Source organism: Eublepharis macularius, chromosome 2 (genome assembly GCF_028583425.1).
Source record: "Eublepharis macularius isolate TG4126 chromosome 2, MPM_Emac_v1.0, whole genome shotgun sequence".
Classification (NCBI taxonomy): Eukaryota; Metazoa; Chordata; class Lepidosauria; order Squamata; family Eublepharidae; genus Eublepharis; species Eublepharis macularius.
Window position 1 is genome coordinate 142,935,816 of NC_072791.1, and position 22,455 is coordinate 142,958,270.

The following is a 22,455-nucleotide window of genomic DNA, read 5'->3' on the forward strand; positions in this document are numbered from 1 at the left end:
TGAGATGTCTAGGGGTAACCAGTGGCAGTTCAAGTCTCTGCCTGGCACTTGCATCCACATGGTGCCCCCCCAGAGGGGCTTCCTGTCCCATGCCCACTGCCACCACTTGGCCTTAGTGGGAATTACCCATGGAGAGGGCCAAGGCTGCTCACTCACCTGTACAAGCTTGCCATTCTGAGCCCTGCCTTGGTCACCTGCTACCCAGCACCTGGTTACTGTAAGACTGTTTATGGCACTTGTGCACCATTGGTGGATCAGACAGTTGTCAAAAGACCACCCCCTTCCTGTGGCACTTGTTTAAGATAGCGTGGTTGAACAGTAGGAGTCTGTGTGGTACAGAAAAGAAGCTACCAGCATTTAAGATTATTACTAAAAGCATTTATTAAAGAAAAGAAAAAAATGATCACACTCACACTTTTAAGCACAGCACCAAAGCAAACAAGGGAATTAAAAAAGAAATGGGTAAAAATGCAATTCCTCTATTCCTCCTTTTGTATGTGCCTAACTTAGATCTTTTATTTAGGAAGGCTCTCTATTTTAGAAAGTTCCAGCATATTGAGACGTCTTCATGCCTTTCATGGTTCAGGACTCCAGCATCCACACGATCAACTGCCACCATCTGCAAGGGCCCCCTCTCAGCTCCTTCAGCTTCCAGCTCAAACCAGCCAAAGAGAGCCTCCTCCCACCCCCTGGGCAGGTCAAAGGTGCAGGTCAGAGAGGCTTTTCCTGGATGTTCCAGGAAGTAACCTTTCTGGCATTTTAGTCCTCACAACCTCCCCCCACCCCAATACCTGGAAGGCTAAGCTTTTAACAGAAGGTCTTCTGGCCACATCTGCATGACTAAAGCCCCAGTCTGGATATGGCTTAGAAAGCATCTGGTTTTCCTTCCTCCATCCTACCAGTTCTCAGCTAACTGGGGTGAAAGTTTTGACACAGTCCAAACAAATGCATTTCTCCATAATGGCAAATCTTATTTTTTTTCTACAATAATTAAGTCAAGGAAGACTCTTCCAGTAAAAGCAGGATCAGACTAGATATTTTTACAAGTAACTAGGAAACTATTTAATACAAATTATGAGAATTGATGTAAACTTACATTATACAAAATACAGAAATGTCTCAATTTATTTTGTTACTTTAACATTGAAAATAAAATGACATCAACAGCTCTAAGTCTAATGCATCTAGTTTGAGAAAATGTACACAAATACATGATACAAGATGAAAAACAAGCGCATTGCTGAAAACTTTTCTAAGCCTTGGCCAGGGGCTCATAACCTGCATAATTTGTCTAGGATACAATTGCAGTCCAGTTAATAATGTTCCTGCTTTTCTTTTTTTCTTTTTTGCTTGTTTGTAGCTGTTTCACAGGTTATGTGAATCACAGCCTGTCTGTGTTCTCCATCCAGGACTTTGAGAATCGTGATGAACTGCCAGTTCTTAAGGACTCCATGGGGAATAAAATAACCCACTGCAGGTGCTGGCAACTATGACTTTAACTTTCCATATTCCAAGCTTTATCAGGGAAGCCTCACAGCCCAATCCATTAAGTGGAATATGTGTGTAAGCCCCATTTTCTTTCACATTATTAGGACAGCATTATAATGATGTGGCTACTTCTTTTCCCACATGAAATACAGATAACCAATCTTGGCGTTGCCTTCCTTCAAAAGCCCAATGAATGGAAAACCAACCTAATGCTTGGCTGTTCTAGAGATGGCTTTCACTCAATCACAATTACATTGCAGATGTGTTGGGATGAAGATTAGCTGGTACAAAGAAGCCTTATCTTTGTGTGAAGGCAATTAAAACAATTTTTAAAATAAAGAATATATGAAATAATTCAGTAAAAACAGATGAACACACACAACACCCAAACAAGGAACAAACGTCAATACCAAACCAAACCAAACCAATGGTTGTTGTGGATTTTCTGGGCTGTATAGCCATGGTATTGGCATTGTTGTTCCTGACGTTTCGCCAGCAGCTGTGGCTCGCATCTTCAGAGGTGAAGCACCAAAAGACAGAGATCTCTCTGTGTCACAGTGTGGAGAAGATGTTGGCAGGTAATTTATATCTACTCAGGAAAGTGGGTTTGGGCTGAGTCATCCTGTAGGAGCTTCCCAGGGTGTGGAATGCTAATGGAGGGAGGCGTCACTGTATCCTGAAGAGGTTCTTTTGCATATGGATTGGTGCTTCATATGCTAATCCTCTCTGCAGGGCTATTGTGGGATGTGGAGTATTTCGTTAGCCTGTTGGTTAATGTCAGATTTGTGTCCATTTATTCCTTTGCGCAGAGGTTGGCTGGTTTGTCCAATGTACAGAGCAGATGGACATTATTGGCACATGAGGGCATACATCACATTGGAGGGTGAGCAGCTGTAGATCCTCTGGATCTATGACCACAGTTTTGTGTGGTTTGTGGAAAGCCAAGAGAGTAGGAGCTTTCCTGTTGTCTTCAGGTAGTCCATTTTATATGGTAGGGGTCATCACAATAGCATCGCCCATACACTTGTATGGACAGCTATTGATTTTGCCCATTTGCAGGATGGTATCAGCAGAAAGCCCTTGTGATGGACAGGAATGGTCCCAGCTCTGCCTTTCCTGAGAAACAACCAATGAGAGTGGAGAGAAGGAGAACGTTTTTGGAGCAGCTTTGCTTGCCTTCCCTGAGCCTCACCAAAATCCTTCTCTTTCTCTCCCTTTCTTACAATGAACCTCAACTCTTCCTGGCCCAGCATTCCATTCATTCTTACTTGTGGTTTCTCAGGAGAGGAGGAGTTGGGACCAGTCCTATCTGTTCACATGAGCCCTGTTCAGATTAGCAAAGTTGCTGTGGCAGAGGGAGAGAGGCGGTCCTGTAGATATAAGGGACAAAGTCCATTAAGGGTTTTGTAGATGACAGCCAAAAGCTTGGCAGTAACTGATGGGAAGCCAATGGAGTTACTGCAGAATGGGAATAATACACATATTTCACCTTGTTCCTGATAATAATTGGGCTGTGACATTCTGCACCAACTGGAGTCTTTGAGTTGATTTCAAGGGAAGACCTATGTAGATTGCATTACAGTAGTCTTGATGTAACAATGGAGTGGATCTAGGTAGCCATATCAGTTGTGTTAAGGTAGAAGGCCATCTTCTGGCCTAAAGGCATTTTTTGCAGCTGCATTTACTTGCTTCTCTAGCAGCAGTACTGGAGCCAGTATAACCCCTAGGCTCAACTGAGTCTGCAATGGTCAACTGAATCCATCAAAAGTGAGGAGTGCAATGTCCTTCAATATCTCTGGCTTCCCAACCAGCATTACCTCATATTTTCTGAGTTCAGTTTCAATTTGTTTGATTTCAGTCATTTGACTGCAGATGTCAGGCAAGATTTGGGTCCAGTAGCACCTTAAAGACCAACTAGATTTCCAGGGTATGAGCTTTTGAGAGTCATAGCTCCCTTCATCAGATACAAAGGTCTTTACTGCATCAGCAGGGGATTTGGATAACGAGTTTCAGGGCTGGGTGTCATCTGCATATTGATGACATCCAATTCTATAGCTACAAATGATTACTTCTAAAGGCTTTACATAGAGGTTGAATAACATGAGGGATAAGATTGCCCCTTGTGGAAACTTGTAGGGTAATTCATACACTTAAGATAGCTGGTCTTCAACAATCTTTTGAGTCTGTTCCTTAAAGAATGATTTCATCCAGTCCAAGGCACATCCCTCTGATACCTATTTCTGCCTCCGAATGTCTCAGTAGAATGGCATGATCTACCGTTTCAGAAGTTGCAGATAGATCCAGGAGGAGCAACAAAGAAGCATTGCCTTTGTCTATATTCAGATGGAGGTCATCAACTAAAGCCATTAGAGCCATCTTCATCACATAGCCCAGCCTGAAATCAGACTGAAAAGAGTCCAGAGCACCAAAGTTATCCAAGTAGACTTGGAGTTGGTCCACTACTGCTCTCTTAAGTCACACAACTGGGCAAACTGGCACCATTGGACCATCCAGTCCTTTGACTGCTAATGCAGAGTTCAAATTGGAATGGACGCAAGAGAATTTATCTGCAAAATACTTAGCAAAATTATTGCAGTTGGCTACAGAGCAGTCCACCTCTTCCTGTAGGCCAGAGCCCAATAGGCCCGACTACCCAGAAGAATTCTGCAGGTCTACACTGTTCAGATTCAAAGGTGGCAGAAAAATATTGTTTCTTTGCTTCCATCACCACTGTGGAATAGGCTTTAAAATGATCTCTAGGCTGCACCTTGTTGGATTCATCCCAAGTCTCTCTCTACTGTTGCTCTAGCTGTGTTTCCCTCGTCTCTTTATCATCCACAGCGTCTCAGTAAACCATTGGGCTGCCTTGGCTCTTAGACCTGAGAGAGGGCACCTAGGAGAGATCATGTGAATTGCCTGGGTCATTTCCTCATGCCAGAGGTCAACCAAGGCATTGTTAGGAGCACCAATAATATCAGGATGAAAATCCCCATATGCTATCTGAATACCAATCAGATCCATCAGGCTATGGGGGAAGATGATCATAATCGATCCCCCACCCATATGGAGTCCTGGTATTCATGTAAGTCTAAACCCTAGCAAGTAGTGATCTGTTCTTGACAAGGGGACTAACTTCAATCCCCCCACCTCCAGATAACCTTCTTACTTCCCAGAGCAGAATATCAGATCAACACTATGGACCTACACAGTGTGTGGGGCCTGTCATTACTTGAGACAAACCCATAGTAGTCATGGAGACCATTAAATCCAGAGCTTCAGCATGGATGTTGAATTCCCTCCAAAATGAGCCTAGGCATCCTCAACACCACCTCTGAGACCACCTTCACTAGCTCAGGCATAGAGATGGCTAGGTAGCAAGGTGGGTGGTACACCAACAGAATCCCAATTCTGTCTTGCGCTCCCAACACTAGATACACACTCTCAAAACCAGCAGAGTCCTGGACAGGGCATTGAGCCGGGGGATAGAATCCCAAAAGACAACAACGACACCACCCACCAGGCCTATGCTGATCTAGGCATTAACTTAATTGTTGCCCGGATTTGGAAGCCCAACTGAGAACAGTACTCTGTTGTTACTAGGTAATGATTGAAGAGTACTGATTGTTCCATCTCTGTCAGCTGGCTCTGAAAAAAAATGTATGAAAATAGAAGGTTGGATGAGGCAGTGCACAGTGCAGCATTAATGTTTTACTACACCCCTTCCTGCAGGTACCGAGACTACCGGAACAGTGATGACTACAGTTACTCTGTTGAGTTCTGGCATGTTTTTGCTGCACGCCTTAGCTTCCTTATCGTGTTTGAAGTAAGTATTTTTGGTAGAATGCTGTGGGAGGCAGTCTCTGGTGGAGTCCCAGCAGGTTGGTTGAATGAGCAGGAGTGGGGCATCTCCTTAAGAGTGTTCCTTTAGATGCGTTATGACCTGAAGTGCTTCCACTCTGAATTGATCATTTTGGTAAGTTCCAGATATAATGTTCCTTACCAATTATTGAGTAGAAAGGCACTAAAAAAATCTTCCAGGTGCACCAGCACTGCTAAATTGGGTTGAAGTCCAGAGCTTCGGTTGGTTGACATGCATGTTGAACTGATGCTTTGCACATAAGAGAAGAAACATACAGCTACTGTTCCTTTCAGGAGCTCCATAGCAAGAGAAGTTTTCCTTAGTAGCAGCCATATGGATCTATAGGATATAGGAACTTGCACTGCACAGGCAGAATGAAATGGCAGCTGGACACAGAATTAGAGAAAACAGTTAGAGAACCAGTTTCTCTAACTGATCCAAGAAACCACCCTGCCCAAAATTCCTTTACACGGAGCTGTTCACTTATTATTTGTAACATCTGTATCTCCTCTGTATTTCACAGAGTTCAGGGTATGCATGTAAATGGGGTTCCAGCTAGTCTCCCATCCCAGTACAGACCAGGCCAAGCCTCCTCAGTATCAAATACTGAATCATATCTTTAGTCTATTATCTGGGCCCAGCTTCTTGCCAGCCAGCAAGAGAGTGCCAGTCTTGACTTTCCCAGGAATAGGAAGAATAGTGAATTATACTTGGGGCATCACCTTGGATTGCCTGTGAACTTGGCACAGCCTCTCAGACCAGTTCCTTTACAGTCAATGGAAGGATCTATATTGAGTGTAGTAAGAGTTTGATCTGGATCTGTATTTCTGAATTTCATGATGTAGTAATGTGTTAGCAGAGTAGCATAGTGGATGCAGCAGAGGACATATGAGGTGTGAATGCGAAGTGTGTCCTAAGGAACAAACTCATACATGGAGCCCAGCTTAGACTTTAGAAAAGAAATATGAGCTATTTATTTCAAGAACTCCATTGAGGATAGGAAAGGAATAGAAATGACATTCTGTTCTGTCTATCTAGTCCAGGATGCTGAGAGATGCAGGATGGCATATCCTGCTCTCACAGTAGCAAGATGGAGAAGAAGACAAAGAGAGGAAAGTGTGGTGCAAGAAGGAATGAAGTCCCTGAGAAAACTATTGACACTTCAAAGGGATAGCCCCAGGATAGTAGAAAGGAAGGATGGACAGACCCTTGACCTCTCTGTCTTGCTAACTCTCTTATAGTCCCCTTCTGAAACCTGAGACTAAGGATAGCAAAAAGTCCTTTACTTCTCACACAGTGAAACAGTTGACCATCCAAAAGAGCCATTGTGAAGCAAGTAAGAACAGAAGATTGACTGGCTATTGTTGTCACTGCCTAGAAATTTTTAGCAGCCTGTTTCTTATGACAGACAAAATCTGATCTAGTCATTAACTTTTTACAGCATGTGGCCCTGTGCATCAAACTGATTGCAGCATGGTTTGTACCTGATGTCCCGAGAAGGATTAAGAATCTGCATCTGAAACAGAAATGTGAGAGGCTACGGAAACAACTAAGGTAGGTAGTTTTTGTCTTAGGCATGATTCTCCTAAGAGCCAAATGAGACATTACATTTTACAAAAGTTTGTCACAGGGACTTGCAGCCATTCTGCAGCTGTGAGTTCCTGGTGGCAGCTACATATAGAAGTACCACAACCACAATGGTACTTCTATATGGACCATGACAAGGGGGTAGGAGGGGCTCCTGCTTCTCCCCCCACAACTCCATTTTCCCCAATCCCAAACAGCATGAGGAGGCATCTCCTGACCAGCAAATAACACTCCTGGGGCCATTTCACCATTTCAGAAAATGGTGCAAGGAGGGAAAGCAAGAGTCCCCCACCTTCACACCATGGTCCTGATTCAAATTAAGTTTCTGCAGCCCTTCTAAATGGAGTTGGCAGTGGGAACTCACAGCTGCAGCATGGCTGCAAGTCACTGTGGTGAACTGGTATAAAATGCAACTTCTAGTTTGGCCCTAAGAGGACAGAGCAAACAAGAGTTTAAGACTGCCTGTTGACTATCAAGGAAACTGTGATCTTCGCTTATACATGTCCCTGGAATTTGTTTTTATTCTTCCACTAATGCTTTGTTCTTCAGTTACAATGGATCCATGCTTTGAGCATTCTGACTTAATAACTATATAATTTGATGCTGGACAGGACTTTTTTCTGGGAAAAGAGGTGGTAAAACTCAGTGGGTTGGCAGCACATGGGGCAATTCCCAGCAGGAGATGGTGCCCCGGGTACCATGCATGCGCGTAAAGTGCACACACACTGCCAGGACTGTGCAGGGCACAGCAACCTCCGGAAGTGCTCCCACAAGAGAGGGAGTTTAAATTGCCCTCCATGCCACTGGCGATTTAAACTCCCCCCTTGCTCCAGCTGACTGGCGCCAGTCAGCTGGAGCAAAGGGTTTTTTTTAAAGTTTAAATTGCCCTCTGCATCACTCACAAGCGGCGTGGAAGGTGATCCAAACTCCCACCCTTTGTCCAGCTGACTGGCGCCAGTCAGCTGGAGCAAGGGTGGATTTTAAAGTTTAATGATCACCAGCCACATGACCATTTTCTAGAGGTGCCAGAACACCATTCCACTGCATTCCAACTGAAAAAAAGCCCTGATGCTGGAACCTTCTCACCTCTGCTGCTGAATTCCTTGAACAGATTGGATACCATCTTCTGGCCTGATTTCCTTTAAAAGGAGCCCGTTTTAGGCAGGTAACCATGTTGGTCTGCTGTAGAACAGCAGGATTTGAGTCCAGTGGCACCTTAGAGACCAGCAAGATTTTCAGGGTATAAGCTTTTTAATGTCAGAGCTCCCTTCTTCAGATAAAAGGAGCCAGTTATACTACACTTAATATAGAAAGTAATGAGCTTGGGATCTGATTCATCCTACATGCCAAAGGGAATGGTAACATGTCTTAAGGACTCTGAATGTCTTCTTAGTTGGCTTTAATTGTTAGGAAATCGGTTGTTCAAGTAACCCATCAGGGAGTTAGCAGGTGTGTGAGCATGACAAAGAGAGAAAGAGAAGAAAAGCACAGTTTTAGATACTGGAAGAGAAGAGAGGGAGAAACAGACTCTGCTTAGATTTGCATGAAGTACCTTGGATATGTAGGATCTCTGTCTGATCTGGGTAGAAGATCTGCTGCCTGAAGGTTCATTTCTTTGCCTCCACCTGTGCTGTATTTGTATATTTGTAAATAAAGCAAACACTACACAAACACAGTCATAGTGCTGTTTCCTCCAAAGGGAACTAATCCAAGTAATTTGAGAGCCAGTGTGAGAAAGTGGTTGGACTATGATCTGGGGGACCCAAGCTTGAATCCCCACTCTGCCATGGAATTTTTCTGGATGACCTCAGGCCAGTCATACAGTCTCAGCCTAACCTACTTCACAGTGTTGTTGAGAGGATAAAATAGAGGAGAATGATGTAAGCCATAAAATAAATATCTTCCAGACTGGTTCTTGCACTTTAATTTAACTATAGGTTATTCTCTTGACATGTAATCATTGTGTCATCTTTATTCAGATGGGCACCCATGTCATGGGACAAGTTCTAAAAGCAGTTACTAGTCCCACCATGGAGACAGTCATTAGAGCACCTTTTCATATCTAGACAGTAGATCTAAAAATCCCTGCAAGCAATTTGTTCTGCACATTTTTACCCTGCCCTTCCTTCAAGAAGACCATGTGACTTTCCTCATAAAATAAATCCTGCTGTGGCCTTTGGAGGCTGGGCAAGCCCTATGAGAAAGAACTCTGAATAGCCTACAGATTTGACATCATCCCACCCTATTCCTTTCTCAAGCACAAAATTAATAACCAAAGCCACCAGCCAAGGTTTAATCTCTCCACACTGACTCTGACCTGCCAGTAATTCAGGGTTACCTTCTGATTTAGCAGGTGAAACAAACTGAAGGCAAATCTAAAGAAGACATGGCAGTGGCTCTGGTACCTATGGCTCTGACTATGCTCTTTAAAGTAGTATGGCCCTGCAGTAGTAATATAAAGTAGTTTACTTTCTCCAAATATAGTGCCAGACTCATCCATAAAATGAGAAGGCTAAATCAATTGAAGGAGTTGGATAGCACACTGCAGGAATTACAGCAGCAGAGAAGATGGTTTCTTTACTGCTACCACCACTATGGTTTACTTTAGTGCAAGATAAAGTCCACATGTGCTTAAATATAGTGAGAATTTATGTCCATATGTACTTGCCATTTGACCACTCAATTATTCCTTTGTATGAAACACAGGTTCTTTAATATGCTCAGAGGGTTTTACATGGGACTCCAAGTAATCTCCCATCCAAGCACCAACCATTTCTACATCTCCTTACTTTTGCCATTGCTTACAAGATTCTGCTAAAGTGATACAAGATGCAACTGGGAAAGGTGATTGAGCAGGCAGTGGTGGAACAGCTGCAGGGCTTCCTGAAGGATGTCTCAGCCCTAGACCCCTTCCAGTCCAGGTTCCGTCCGGGACATGGGACGGAGACGTTGCTGGTTGCCCTCTCAGACAATCTTCGTAGACATCTGGATCGAGGCGGCTCAGCGCTGCTCATATTATTGGATCTGTTGGCAGCGTTTGATACAGTCGATTATGATCTTCTGACTCACTGCCTCGCCGATGTGGGGATACGAGGGACTGCCTTACAGTGGCTTGTCTCTTTTCTCCATGGTCGGGGACAGAGGGTGGCGCTTGGGGAGAAATTGTCATCCCGCCACCCTTTGGTGTGCGGGGTCCCACAGGAAGCAATACTCTCCCCATTATTGTTTAACATCTATATGCGCCCCCTTGCCCAGTTGGTGCGAAGTTTCGGACTTGGGTGTCATCAATATGCAGATGACACCCAGTTGTATCTGATGATGAACGGCAAGCCCGGCTCAGCCCCATATGTCCTGGAACATGCTTTTGCAGCCGTGACTGGTTGGTTGAAGCAGAGTTGGCTGAAACTGAACCCGATGAAGACGGAGGTCCTGTACTTGAGCCACGGGGGATTAGGTTTGGGACTATGGCTCCCGGCCCTCGATGGGGCACCGTTAGTGCCAGTTCCAAGGGTTAAGAGCCTGGGGGTGATCTTGGATGCCTCCCTGAAAATGGAGGCAAAGGTTACAGCGGTTGTCAGGTCCTCTTTTTTCCATCTGTGGCAGACCAGGCAAATTGTCCCTTACCTGTCAACCCGTGACTTACATACAGTGATCCAAGCAATGGTCATCTCTAGGCTAGATTACTGTAACTCGCTCTACGCTGGGCTGCCCTTGAGCCTGACCCAGAGATTACAGCTGGTACAAAATGCAGTGGTGCGTATTATTATGAGAGTGCCAAATAAGGCACATATAACACTGCTCTTACGCGAGCTGCATTGGTTGCCAGTGGAGTACCGGATTAGATTCAAGGTTCTGGTATTGACCTATAAGGCCCTGTATGGACTGGGACCAGCATATCTACAGGACTGTCTCTCCCCATATATTCCCCGGAGGATACTCTGATCAGGGGACAAACAGCTGTTGGTGGTCCCTGGCCCCAAGGAGGCCTGCCGAGCCTCGACTAGAGCCAGGGCCTTTTTGGTCCTGGCTCCCACCTGGTGGAATGCTGAGATCAGGACCCGGCAGGACTTACTATCCTTCTGCTGGGCCTGCAAGACAGAGTTGTTCTGTTAGGCATATGGCTGAGGCTGGGCCTCCACCGGCCTGAAAAAAGGGGTGTATAAAACCCTCCCTGTGAAGGCTGTCCACCATCCTGTTTTAAATGTGTATGGATTTTTATTGTATTTTAATATGTTGTTTTTATTGTATTTTGTATTTTAATATGTTGTTATCCACCCTGAGCCTGCCACAGGGAGGGCGGAATAGAAATTTGAAATAAATAAACTGTGAAATTATTAAACCTTTTTTCTATTGTTTAGTGAAATGGATAACTCCACAGAAGTATAGAGAAATGCCAAGGAAGGTGTTGAGAAGGTATTCAGAGCCAGTGCCTTGTGGAATGGTGCTATTGGTTTTGAAGATGACAGAAGAACTCTGGAAGCCTTGTGATTCTCTTACTGATGTTGTTGAAGTATTTTGTCTCTTTACTGAAATGCAAAGTTAGCTTTATATGGTAAGGCAGCTTTGAATATTTCAGCATTCCTTGAAGAAGTGAAAGTATATGGTAGGAACAGAGCTATACATAAGAGAATCAGGCAGAATTAAATGAGAATGTTTGCACAGTCAAGTAAAACGATTTGTAGACAGGCTCTCATAGCATTTTGGTTTACCAGGATTTCCATTCACTTCTACCATAAGTGACAGGCAAGATCTTAGAACTGACATATCCCATCACTCACAGCACATCTGACATTTATAATGACACCTGCATAGAGCTATATGTCTTGTAAGCACTGATCATAAAGCAACACAAAATCTCTGTCTCCATTCATTGGAGTGTGTCAATGTTACATTTAATTGTCATCTTTATTTTGCTATAGCCCTTGATTTAAGTAGAAATATATATTTTTGTGGAGTCTGGATTCTTTGGGCAAAATCCAAAGGAAAAATTTGTATGTCCCTACATTGGCAGAGAAATCCCAACAAAATCTACAAACTGGTTTTGAAAATTCCCATGAATTCATAAGGCAGCTTGAAGGATAGGGTATGAAAGATGCTGGATGAGAGATTCATTAAAAGAAAGAAGGGAAACTGAATAAAGCTCTACCATGAAAGGCTCAGAGGCCCTGTGTGATTACCATATACAAACAATTTGGCGTTTCATACCTGGTGTAGAAGGAAGTTCCAATTAAGTTATGTCAGTTTTGCGAAACAAAGTACATTAGAAAGAAAAGCAGCAAAAGCTGAGGCTTCAAGTTTTCTTTTAGATGTGGTCCAACTTGTGTCATTCATCTTTTGTTATGTGGATTGAGTTAGAACATTTAAATAAATATTGTAGTTTAATCTTTTTTTAAAAAACAACCAAACAAAATCTTTGACTCTGAATACTTTAGTTTTTCATTGTTTTCAAATCTTACATTTTGTACATATTAAATTACTTACAATAGAACTATTTCATAATGTTGAGAATGTAAAACTGCAATTTATACTAAAGGACATTTCTGTATTATTTTATTGTAGGGAAAAATCCTGACTCTTTGCAAAGAATTTAGTTGTTGATTTCAGTGGTCACACAATTATACTTGCTGGCTCCTGAAGTATAATTGGGAGTTTTGTCCCAAAACAGTCTGGGTCCAAAGCCAAAAATGACCTTCAGATGCCTTATACACATGTACTTTCCACTGACGGCTCCTGTGTCCTATTGTGGCTTTGGCAAAATCTAAATTTCACTGTAAGTTAGCAATACTTGGCGAACAATTCCAAGTACATTGCTTGAAGCACAGTGAAATTTGATTCTAGGTAGATTTGTCTGAGAATCTGTCAGTGCCTCAATCCTTAAAGCATTTTTGCTTAGGAAATAATATTTTAATGATGTCTTACTCCAGTATGAAGTGCAGAGTTTGACTCTGTGGATTACTTGGACAAAAACCTTATACATTGAAGGAGGGGGGTGCCTTAATTCTACTTAGATTATTCGTTGCTGGGTTGTGCCTTGTCCTGTTCAATGTTGTACTTTTAAAGAAAAACAGACATTTACTCTGAAATTCTGTGCAATAAGTGTAATTTTTATTAACAGAAATTTTATAAAATAAACATGTTTAAAAGAAAAAATAAAAACTATACCATTTAAACAAAAAGAGTAGCTTCATTTTATTTTGGCTTTGCATAGAGTTGGCAGACATCTTGGGTTCAGAGCATAGATGTAAACTACGGGGGGGCTGAGGGGCTCGAGCCCCCCTGGCTTTGGCCAGGGGGGGCTGAGCCCGCCCCCGGGCAACCAGTGAACTACATGGGGGCTGAGGGGCTCAAGCCCCCCTGAATTTGGTCAGGGGGGCAAGCAATGACAAACTCATATGAGGGATGTATTGTCGAAGGCTTTCACGGCCGGAGAACGATGGTTGTTGTGGGTTTTCCGGGCTGTATTGCCGTGGTCTTGGCATTGTAGTTCATGACGTTTCGCCAGCAGCTGTGGCTGACATCTTCAGAGGTGTAGCACCAAAAGACAGAGATCTCTCAGTGTCACAGTGTGGAAAAGGTGTGGGCAGGTCATTTATATCTACTCAGGAGGGGTGGGGTTGAGCTGAGTCATCCTGTAAGAGTTTCCCAGGGTGTGGAATGCTAATGGCGGGAGGCTTCACTGTATCCTGAGGAGGTTCTTTTGCATATGGATTGGTGCTTGATGTGCTAATCTTCTCTGCAGGGCTATTGTTGGGTGTAGAGGGTACAGGAAAAGTGTTTTTGCCTTATATCAAAGGAATTACTGATCAGATGGAAAAGCTTATGAAAAAGCATAACTTTCAAGCAGTATTCAGACCCACCCGAAAAATACAACAGATGCTACGATCAGCAAAAGACAGTAGAGACCCCCTCACCTCTGCAGGAGTATACCGTATACCCTGCAGCTGTGGACAAGTGTACATCGGGACCACAAAGCGTAGCATCCAGACAAGAATAAAAGAACACGAAAGACACTGCAGACTTGGACAACCTGAAAAATCAGCAGTGGCTGAACATAGCCTAACACAAACAGGGCACAGTATCTTATTCCAGGACACCAAAATACTGGACAACACTTCCAACTACTTTGTCAGACTGCACGGGGAAGCCATTGAAATTCACAAGCGTAAGCAAAACTTCAACAGGAAAGAAGAAACCTTAAGAATGAACAGAGCATGGTTTCCAGTTCTGAAAAACACCAGGCTAACAAAACACTCTACACCCAACAATAGCCCTGCAGAGAAGATTAGCACATCAAGCACCAATCCATATGCAAAAGAACCTCCTCAGGATACAGTGAAGCCTCCCGCCATTAGCATTCCACACCCTGGGAAACTCTTACAGGATGACTCAGCTCAACCCCACCCCTCCTGAGTAGATACAAATGACCTACATCTTTTCCACACTGTGACACTGAGAGATCTCTGTCTTTTGGTGCTACACCTCTGAAGATGCCAGCCACAGCTGCTGGCGAAATGTCAGGAACTACAATGCCAAGACCACGGCAATACAGCCCGGAAAACCCACAACAACCATCATATGAGGGACTCAGTTATAATGGCAGATGAAGCACAGGACTGTCCACTCCTCTTATTTATATTACAATTTCCATGATTCTTTGGGGCTTTGTTCCTGTTTTTTGCCCTTATGTATTTCTGTGTTTACTAAGAATGTATGATTTTTAAAAGGAGTTGCAGTTTATATAAACAATTTACAAAGAAATGCTACAGAACAATTAAGAGACTCTGACAGAAGATATCCGATTTTGAAAATCAGGCTCCTGGAAGGCAAGATTTACACACTAGCAACAATATATGCGCCAAACAATGCAAGAGAAAATTTTTATGAAAATGTTTTCCAATCCTTTTTCGATTTTCAAGCAGGTAATGATCTTTGGATATACGAATGGGGTAATGGGTTGAAAAAAATGATAGGTGAAAAAAACCAAAGGCAAACTTCCCCAAAATGTGTTTAATTTATATGGAAATGTTACAATTGGAAGATGCTTGGAGGATCAAAAATCTGAAAACAGAAGACTATACTTTCTTTTCTGACAGATGCCAAACACATTCAAGGATTGATAGATACTGGATATAAATAACCCTGAGTTATTTATATTGTTTATTATATGTTTACTCTATCATTTCTTTTTCTTTTGATGTAATTATAATTGTGCTATCATTTTTATTTTATTTTCTCTGTTCTGCTTATATTTATAAAAATAAATTTTATATAAAAAAGAATTTATACACTGCCTTAAAATGCCTATGGCTATGGCCAACACTAAGTAGCTTAGGCCTTAATCCTGGCTGGCTCCACCCACATTCAATGTAGCAACAGTCAGATTGCAAGGCCTCTGTTGGACATAATTGCAACATAATTGCTTGGCTCCAATTTACATTTTTTTAAAAATGGCCCACAGACTGGAAACCCTCAGTCTACATTATAATTTCCCAAAAAGGGGATGCCAAAGAGAGCAGCAACTATTGATCGATCATGTTAATTTCCCATGCAAGCAAAGTGATGCTCAAAATTCTAAACCAAAGACTCTTTACCATATCTGGAACAAGAAATGCCAGATGTTCAAGCTGGATGCAGAAAAGGAAGAGGCACCAGAGATCACATTGCAAATTTACGACGGCTAATGGAACATATCAGAGAATTTCAGAAGAACATCAGCTTGTGTTTTATAGATTACAGCTAAACTTTTGTCTATGTGGATCATGAAAAACTATGGAGACTGTTAAAAGAAATGGGGCTGCCATAACATCTTATTATTTTGATGTACAACCTGTACTCGACAAGAGGCTACTGGAAGGACAGAACATTAGGAAACAGAACGGTTTCCAGTTGGCAAAGGTGTCAGACAAGGATTCATACTATCTCCCTACCTGTTCAACCTCTATGCAGAGCATATCATAAAGAAAGCTGGATTAGATCTAGAAGAAGGTGGAGTGAAAACTGGTGAAACATTAACAGTTTGAGATATGCAGAAGACACCACGTTACTGGCAGAAAATAGTGAAGACTTGAAACAACTACTGATGAAAGTTAAAGGAGAAAGTGTTAAAGCAGGATTACAATTGAATATCAAGAAGACAAAAGTAATGACTACTGAGGAATTACACAATTTTAACATTGAGAATGAGGAAATTGAAATTGTCCAAGTTTTTCTATTCCTTGGCTCAATCATCAACCAAAAGGTAGACTACAATGAAGAAATCAGAAGAAGATTGAGACTTGGAAGAGCAGCTGTGAAGGAGCTAGAGAAGATCCCTAAAAATAAAGATGTCTCTCTGGGAACCAACATCAAGATAATCCAAACTGTGATATTCTCCATTACTATATATGGATGTGAAAGTTGGAGAGTGAAGAAAACTGACAGGAAGAAAATGGATTAATTTGAAATGTGGTGCTGGAGGAGTTTTGCAGATACCATGGATAGCCAGAAAGACAAAAAGGTGGATACTAGATCAAATCAAGCCTGAATCCCCCCTACAAGCTAAAATGACAAAACTGAGGCTATTGTACTTTGGTCACATCATAAGAAGATAAGACTCTCTGGAAAAGTCAATAATGCTAGGAAAAGTAGAAGGCAGTAGGAAAAGAGGAAGACCTAAAACAAGATAGCTTGACTCAATCAAAGAAGCCACATCCTCCAGTTTGCAGGAACTGAGCAAGTCTGTTAATGATAGGATGTTTTGGAGGTCTTTCATTCATGAGGTTGCTATAGGTCAGAGGAAATTTGATGGCACATAACAACAACAAGACTTCACTTCTAACGCTGTCCTTTTCTTCAAGTTTCAGAAGAGGAGAAACCAGAGAGTTAGAAAGATAGACAGGTCAGGGCATCTGTTTACTCCTTTACTGCCCTGAAAAATCCTTTGATGTGTAGATTGTTAATCTCAGAACTTTCTCCTCAGGAATAGATCGGTAGATAGGAATTTTCTCTCCACTTTCCTATCAAAGTACAGAAATCCTATAATAAAGAACTCTTACTTCTTTTCTAAAACTAAGGCAAGTATAAGTTTGTTATTTTCTCTTTCTCTTTTACACTGACACCAGCCAGCATGCTCCAACCACCAATCATCACGTTTTCTCTGCAATCAATGCTACTCTGTTAAGGAATAGTTTCTGTTCCTTTTAATAGGGAAAAATGAGTCTATTTTATTTTACTTTTCAGTTACTTTATCATTACATTGTATTTTGGAAATGGAACACTGGGAAGGGGTACACCTTGTTTCCTTGCTGAAATAGCTTTGTTTGTTTGTTTGCTTGCTGTTTGTTTGTGGGGGGGGGGGCTGGGTGTGGGAGAACAGTTAGTTTTTTCATGGTAGTGTGTGGGGGTGCTTCAGCCACTCCTAAGCTCCTCTTTCAATTTCAATTCCATTTTTAAATGGAGAGGTGGTATCTATTGCCAAAAAGGACAGTTCCTAAAATGGCAGCCTGAGTGCTGTCTCTCTGAAACAATGAAAAAGCCCATCTGCATGAACAAGATTTGGGGCGGGGGGGAATGCAGATCAGCCTTTTAAAAATTTCCTTTTGCCCTGTGTGCAGCCTGGAGAGAACATTGGCAAGGAATGTGCACTTAATTATGTAATTTTGTTAATAATGTATTCTGAATGTCTGTGTTTTTAAGGTGGAGTTTTTAAGCAGTGTGCTAAGAAAGCAAGGTATATGCAATCCTAGGTAGTATAACTGTGAGTTTCCTTTGGGATTGTGACTAGCACTGTTCTGAATTGCCTCAAAATGTGCTTGTACTCACTTAGCAGATATGAGTTTGAAATGAGAAAAAGGAGATTGCTACTACTCTGAACTCTACATTGCTCAGAAATCGAGTGCACAGCAACTGTTTTGTATTCTGCCCTGATTCAAACTTCAACCACACATTTACCAAGTGACGGCATCTGCAATTCTACAATTTAGTAAATTTCAGTACTAAGTCACCCTTATGAATAAGGCAGAATCAACACTCCTGTAAATGAACGTCCAGGAAAACTTAACAAATTTCCCCCTACAGGGTTTGTGTTGACTTTCTTAGTGTCAAATTTGTGACCATTAGTTTGTCCTAAAGTGACTATCCTAAAAGTGAATTTCAAAAACAGGACACAGCGGGAGATTGCTGAGATAGCACTATAACCACTGGCCAACTCCCACCTTTTCCTAGGTTTGGCCCAGCCCAGGAGGATTGTTAGGAGGGTCCTCATGGGTGCCTGAGTCCCCCTAAATTTGTGGGGAGCCCCTCCCTAAATCCTCCATGGCCACCGCCTCCATAGATGGTGGTGATGGAAGCCCCTCCCTATGATGTCATTGGCTCCTCCCTATGATGTTACTGGACCCCGGTTCTTTTAAGGACCGGATATAGCAGTGCCTCTGGCCCAGCCCCAGCCCCCCCCCCCAGGGAAAATGGAAAGTCTACGCCCTTGTTTCAGAGAGACCCTATTAGAATAAAACCACTGGAAAATGCCCATAGGTAGAGCTACTGGGTAGAGGAACTACACCCTGGTAATTTTGCTTATTGTTTCTGCCATATTATAAACAACTTATGTTTCTGCCATATTATAAACAACTTATGTTTTTCTTGTATGTATGGCTAAGAGATCCTGTTTTATTCTTTAAATACCCCTCTATACAACATATTTTTCTAGTGTTGTTACTGGTAGCTCTGTTATTGGGAAACTTTGACTTGGCAAACTTCTTGTGCTTGAGGGAATTTTTTAAAATTTTGCGAAAGAGTAGGGGGTGCAACACAAAATGGCTGCCATGGAGGTGGAAGTCAGTCACAAAAGGGCTGCCATGGAAGGTGGGACCAATCACAAAATATTGGGAAATTCCAAACCAAGTATCCTCCAACAACAGACAAATGGTTCAAAACAGATGCTCCTTTGAGACACAAAAGTGATGCCACCTTGGCTTTTCTGAAATATCTGCTGCTCCCAGGAGGTAGTGGAGAGGCAGAAAAAGCCATTTGCACAAATGAGGAGATATTGTTCGGTTTCAGTTTCCAAAGAAAGGGGAGGGGGTAGGGTTTGCTCGCTGTACAGCTGTAGAGAAAGTTTTCCAAGTCAGAGACATAAGACAGTCTGTGTTTATGGGCAAGCTGAAATGTGTCTATGACATGCCTTCTCAGAATGAGCTCAGTGCATCGCTTGCTTTCAGCTTGTAGGGAATAACTTGAAGCGCCTTGTTTTTTCCTCTACCATTCAAGACTATGATAATTTTATCTCCAAAAGTCAACAAGCAAGTAGACATTAGAACATATATTGGTGATGGGATTGCTGGATTGGAGTATGAAGATGGTTTGAGATATATACATGACCTAAAAATTCAATAAATCTTTTCTAGAGAATACTTCTATACATAACCAATTGACTCATATTCTTTATTATGATAATTGGTCCTCATACCCTTTGGGTTCTATTCCAGTATCTAATGTACAGTTGCTATTTCTCTGAACAGTCTTGCTAATTTTATCCTTTCCATTTGCAATTATTTAAAATCAGTGAGCTTGCGCAATAACACAACATGCCACCTTTCATGCTCTATTCTTTCATGGACAGTTATTTAATAATAATAGATAATTATTCAAAAAGGCTTTTGTATGGTAGGGCGGGGGTTTCAGATGCTTCGCTAGAGTTATAGACCATAGACTTCACCATGTTGCCTTATGTACTATCTGTTGTTTTAAATATGTGCTCCTAGGAGCTACCTGTGCTTCATGTCAGTCCTAGAACTGCTTATGTTCTGTTTCAGCACTTCTCCAACTCTGTATTGGATTCTTACTAATGCTATGTCTTTGTCAACTTGTTTATTTACTCTATGGCATTGTTTATAGAAATGTCTTTGATATTGACTGTACTAATCTCACACTGTGTAATCCGTTTTGAGTCTCAGTGAGAAAGGCGGAATATAAATGACATTCAATAATAATGTAGCCGAGGAAATTGGTAAATTGCTACATGCAGCTAGTATAGCCAATAGTTATGATCAATGGTCAATATCTAATCATTTTCAGCTTGTTTCAAACAACCTGTCCCTTGCTAATGTTTTATTAACTAATAAGTGTTATAATATTGTTCTGATAAACTAACATTTAGAAAGTTAAATAAAATCCTTCTTCAGAGTAAAATATAGCTGTCAAGCTGAAGTCAGCTAGATACTATTGAAACCGGAAGCCTGTAGCTTGGGAAAAGAGGAAGTTACAGCATTGTGTATCTTAGAATAGACTGCTTAAAAGATAAGACTGATGATTTAAGAGAATTTGTCTGAATTTATGCCGCACTAAGAAAAGGTCATGTCTGGGGCAATGATCTTGATGATAAAGCTAAATAATGGTACACTGTAACTGTATGTTGTAAGATTGCAGCCACAGCAAATTGTAACCGTTAGCTAGTGAGTAACCACCTTCTGTGACGTAACTGTAAGCTGTGCTATATCAGAGATGTTGCTTCCTTATACTGGAGCTCAGTTCTTTGTGGCACTAGTCACGCTGAGCTCTGCCGGCAATAAACATCATTCCTTCCTGAAGATTCTGTCTGGTCTCAATTCTTGGGAACACGATACCCTGCTACATTTTGGGGGCTCGTTCGTCTGGGATTGAGGGGACCCTTGGGGTGCCCCCTTGACCCCTAGTCCGTGGCCGCTGGTTCTAGACTGGTAGTGGACCTGTGGGCGCCCCCTGAGTTTTTCAGGAGCAGGCCCTGCCTTCCTCGGGTGCCGGCGGTGCGCCACTGGGGCGTCAACGACCCGGTGACGGAATCAGGAACGAGTGATCCAGGAAAGTCCCGGGACAAGTAAGTATGGAGTAACTGGGGTTACCGTTTCCTTTTGAAACGAAGAGGGGCTTGATCACCCCCTAGCACGGCCCAAGTAGGGGAGTCGGTGGGACTCTTCCGAACCCGCTGTTGCTGTAGGTACTGGGTTGGAAACTTGTCGTGTGGAACGCCATATGGCGTTCCACATGAGTGGAACGCCATAAGGCGATCGGTGCATTGAATCTCTGAGATGCAGTTCCTGGCCGGGCGACCGCGTCCAGGTCGTCAAAGACGAGAAGAGTTTGTGTAGGGACCCCTGAGAAACAGACCCCCTACTGTTTCTTGCTGTTATTTGTTCTCCCTAGTCTGTCTTGTCTTGTCTGGGTGCGCAACGATGGGTGGTTCTTCGTCCAAATAAACTCCACTGGAATTGATGTTGGAACATTTTCAAGAAGTTTATGGAGGATGGGTCCAGTCAGGGGAAGACCCAACCCCTGCAATGTTGAGGCTTTTCTGTACCTATGAGTGGCCTACTTTCGATCTGGACTGGCCACCGGAGGGCACGTTTGATGTATCAATTGCACTGGATGTGTACCAGTTTACTCTTAAGTATCATGATGACCAGATTATCTATGCTCAGTCATGGTTCGACACTTGTCTGAATCCCCCTCCCTGGGTTAAGAAATGGCCGGGGTTCCGGGCTGGGAAGAAGAAGGCGAGATTTTTGGCCCTAAATAGGAGGCAGGGGATGCACCCGCCATCCAGAAGGCGAACCCCAAAGGGAGGCCTTTACCCTGTGGTGCCGGTGAAGCTAGGCCAGAATAGAACTCGCCCCACTGCTCCTCTAGACGCGGGGCTCCAGCCAAAGGCTAAGCCTGTCCAGCAAACCCAATAAGAAGAGATACCCCCGCCACCATATGCTCCCTCTCTGCCTGAGGGGGGAGAGAGAGATGAAGAGCCTGTAGAAGAGCAGGCAGTGGGAGGTGGAAGTGGATCAAAGAAACCCTCTAATGCTACCCCTGCCATAACCAGATCCCAGACTCAGAAAGCAGCTGAAAGGGCAGATGATGAGGTCCCAGACCTAGAAGGAGAAGAGGGAGCGAGCAATGTCTGTCCCTTGAAAGAAACTAAGGCTTGTCCTTTAAGAGAGACAATGGACACACGCTTTGGGTTGCACCTAGTGTATGTACCATTTACAACCACCGATTTATATAACTGGAAGACGCAAACTCCTCCATTCACTGAACAGCCAGAACCCGTAACTACCTTGTTCCAGTCCATAATTAATAGCCACAAACCAACTTGGCAGGACTGTAACCAGCTCCTGATCACGTTCTTTAATACAGAGGAACGCAAGCGTATTATACAAGGAGCCAGAAAATACTTAGTGACGCTAGTAAAAGAAGGAGAGGATGCAGAGACAAAGGTGAAAGAGGCATTTCCCTTGGCAGATCCAAACTGGGATGCCAATGAGAGGGAAGGCTTGGCGGACTTCCGGTTTGGGATTTATGGAGGTCTGAAGCAGCTCCATTTGCGGAGCTGACCGGACTGCCGTTTTAAGCGGCCGGCGGGGTGAAAATAGCCCGCGGCGACTGCTCTCAGGCGGAGAGCAGGCAAAGAACGCTCAAGACCCTAGGGTGAGTTAGATCTCGGACGAGGGGGGGCTCTACACAACGGGTCCCCTCCCGATCCTTGAGGTCCCACCCTGCGACAGGTTGGCTACAATCTCTGC

General features: G+C 43.0%; 1 protein-coding gene across 1 annotated transcript in view; it reads left to right on the plus strand.

Moving 5' to 3' along the window:
- Positions 1 to 13,079, plus strand: part of ANO9 (anoctamin 9) — a 63,314-nt gene extending 50,235 nt beyond the window's left edge. Inside the window, exons 22-25 of the mRNA XM_054972877.1 lie at positions 1,361 to 1,477; positions 5,218 to 5,311; positions 6,789 to 6,901; positions 11,293 to 13,079. Of these exons, the coding sequence (XP_054828852.1) occupies positions 1,361 to 1,477; positions 5,218 to 5,311; positions 6,789 to 6,901; positions 11,293 to 11,320 (352 nt within the window). The 3' untranslated portion in view covers positions 11,321 to 13,079. The remainder of the gene's footprint in view (positions 1 to 1,360; positions 1,478 to 5,217; positions 5,312 to 6,788; positions 6,902 to 11,292) is intronic.
- Positions 13,080 to 22,455: the final 9,376 nt, after the last annotated feature.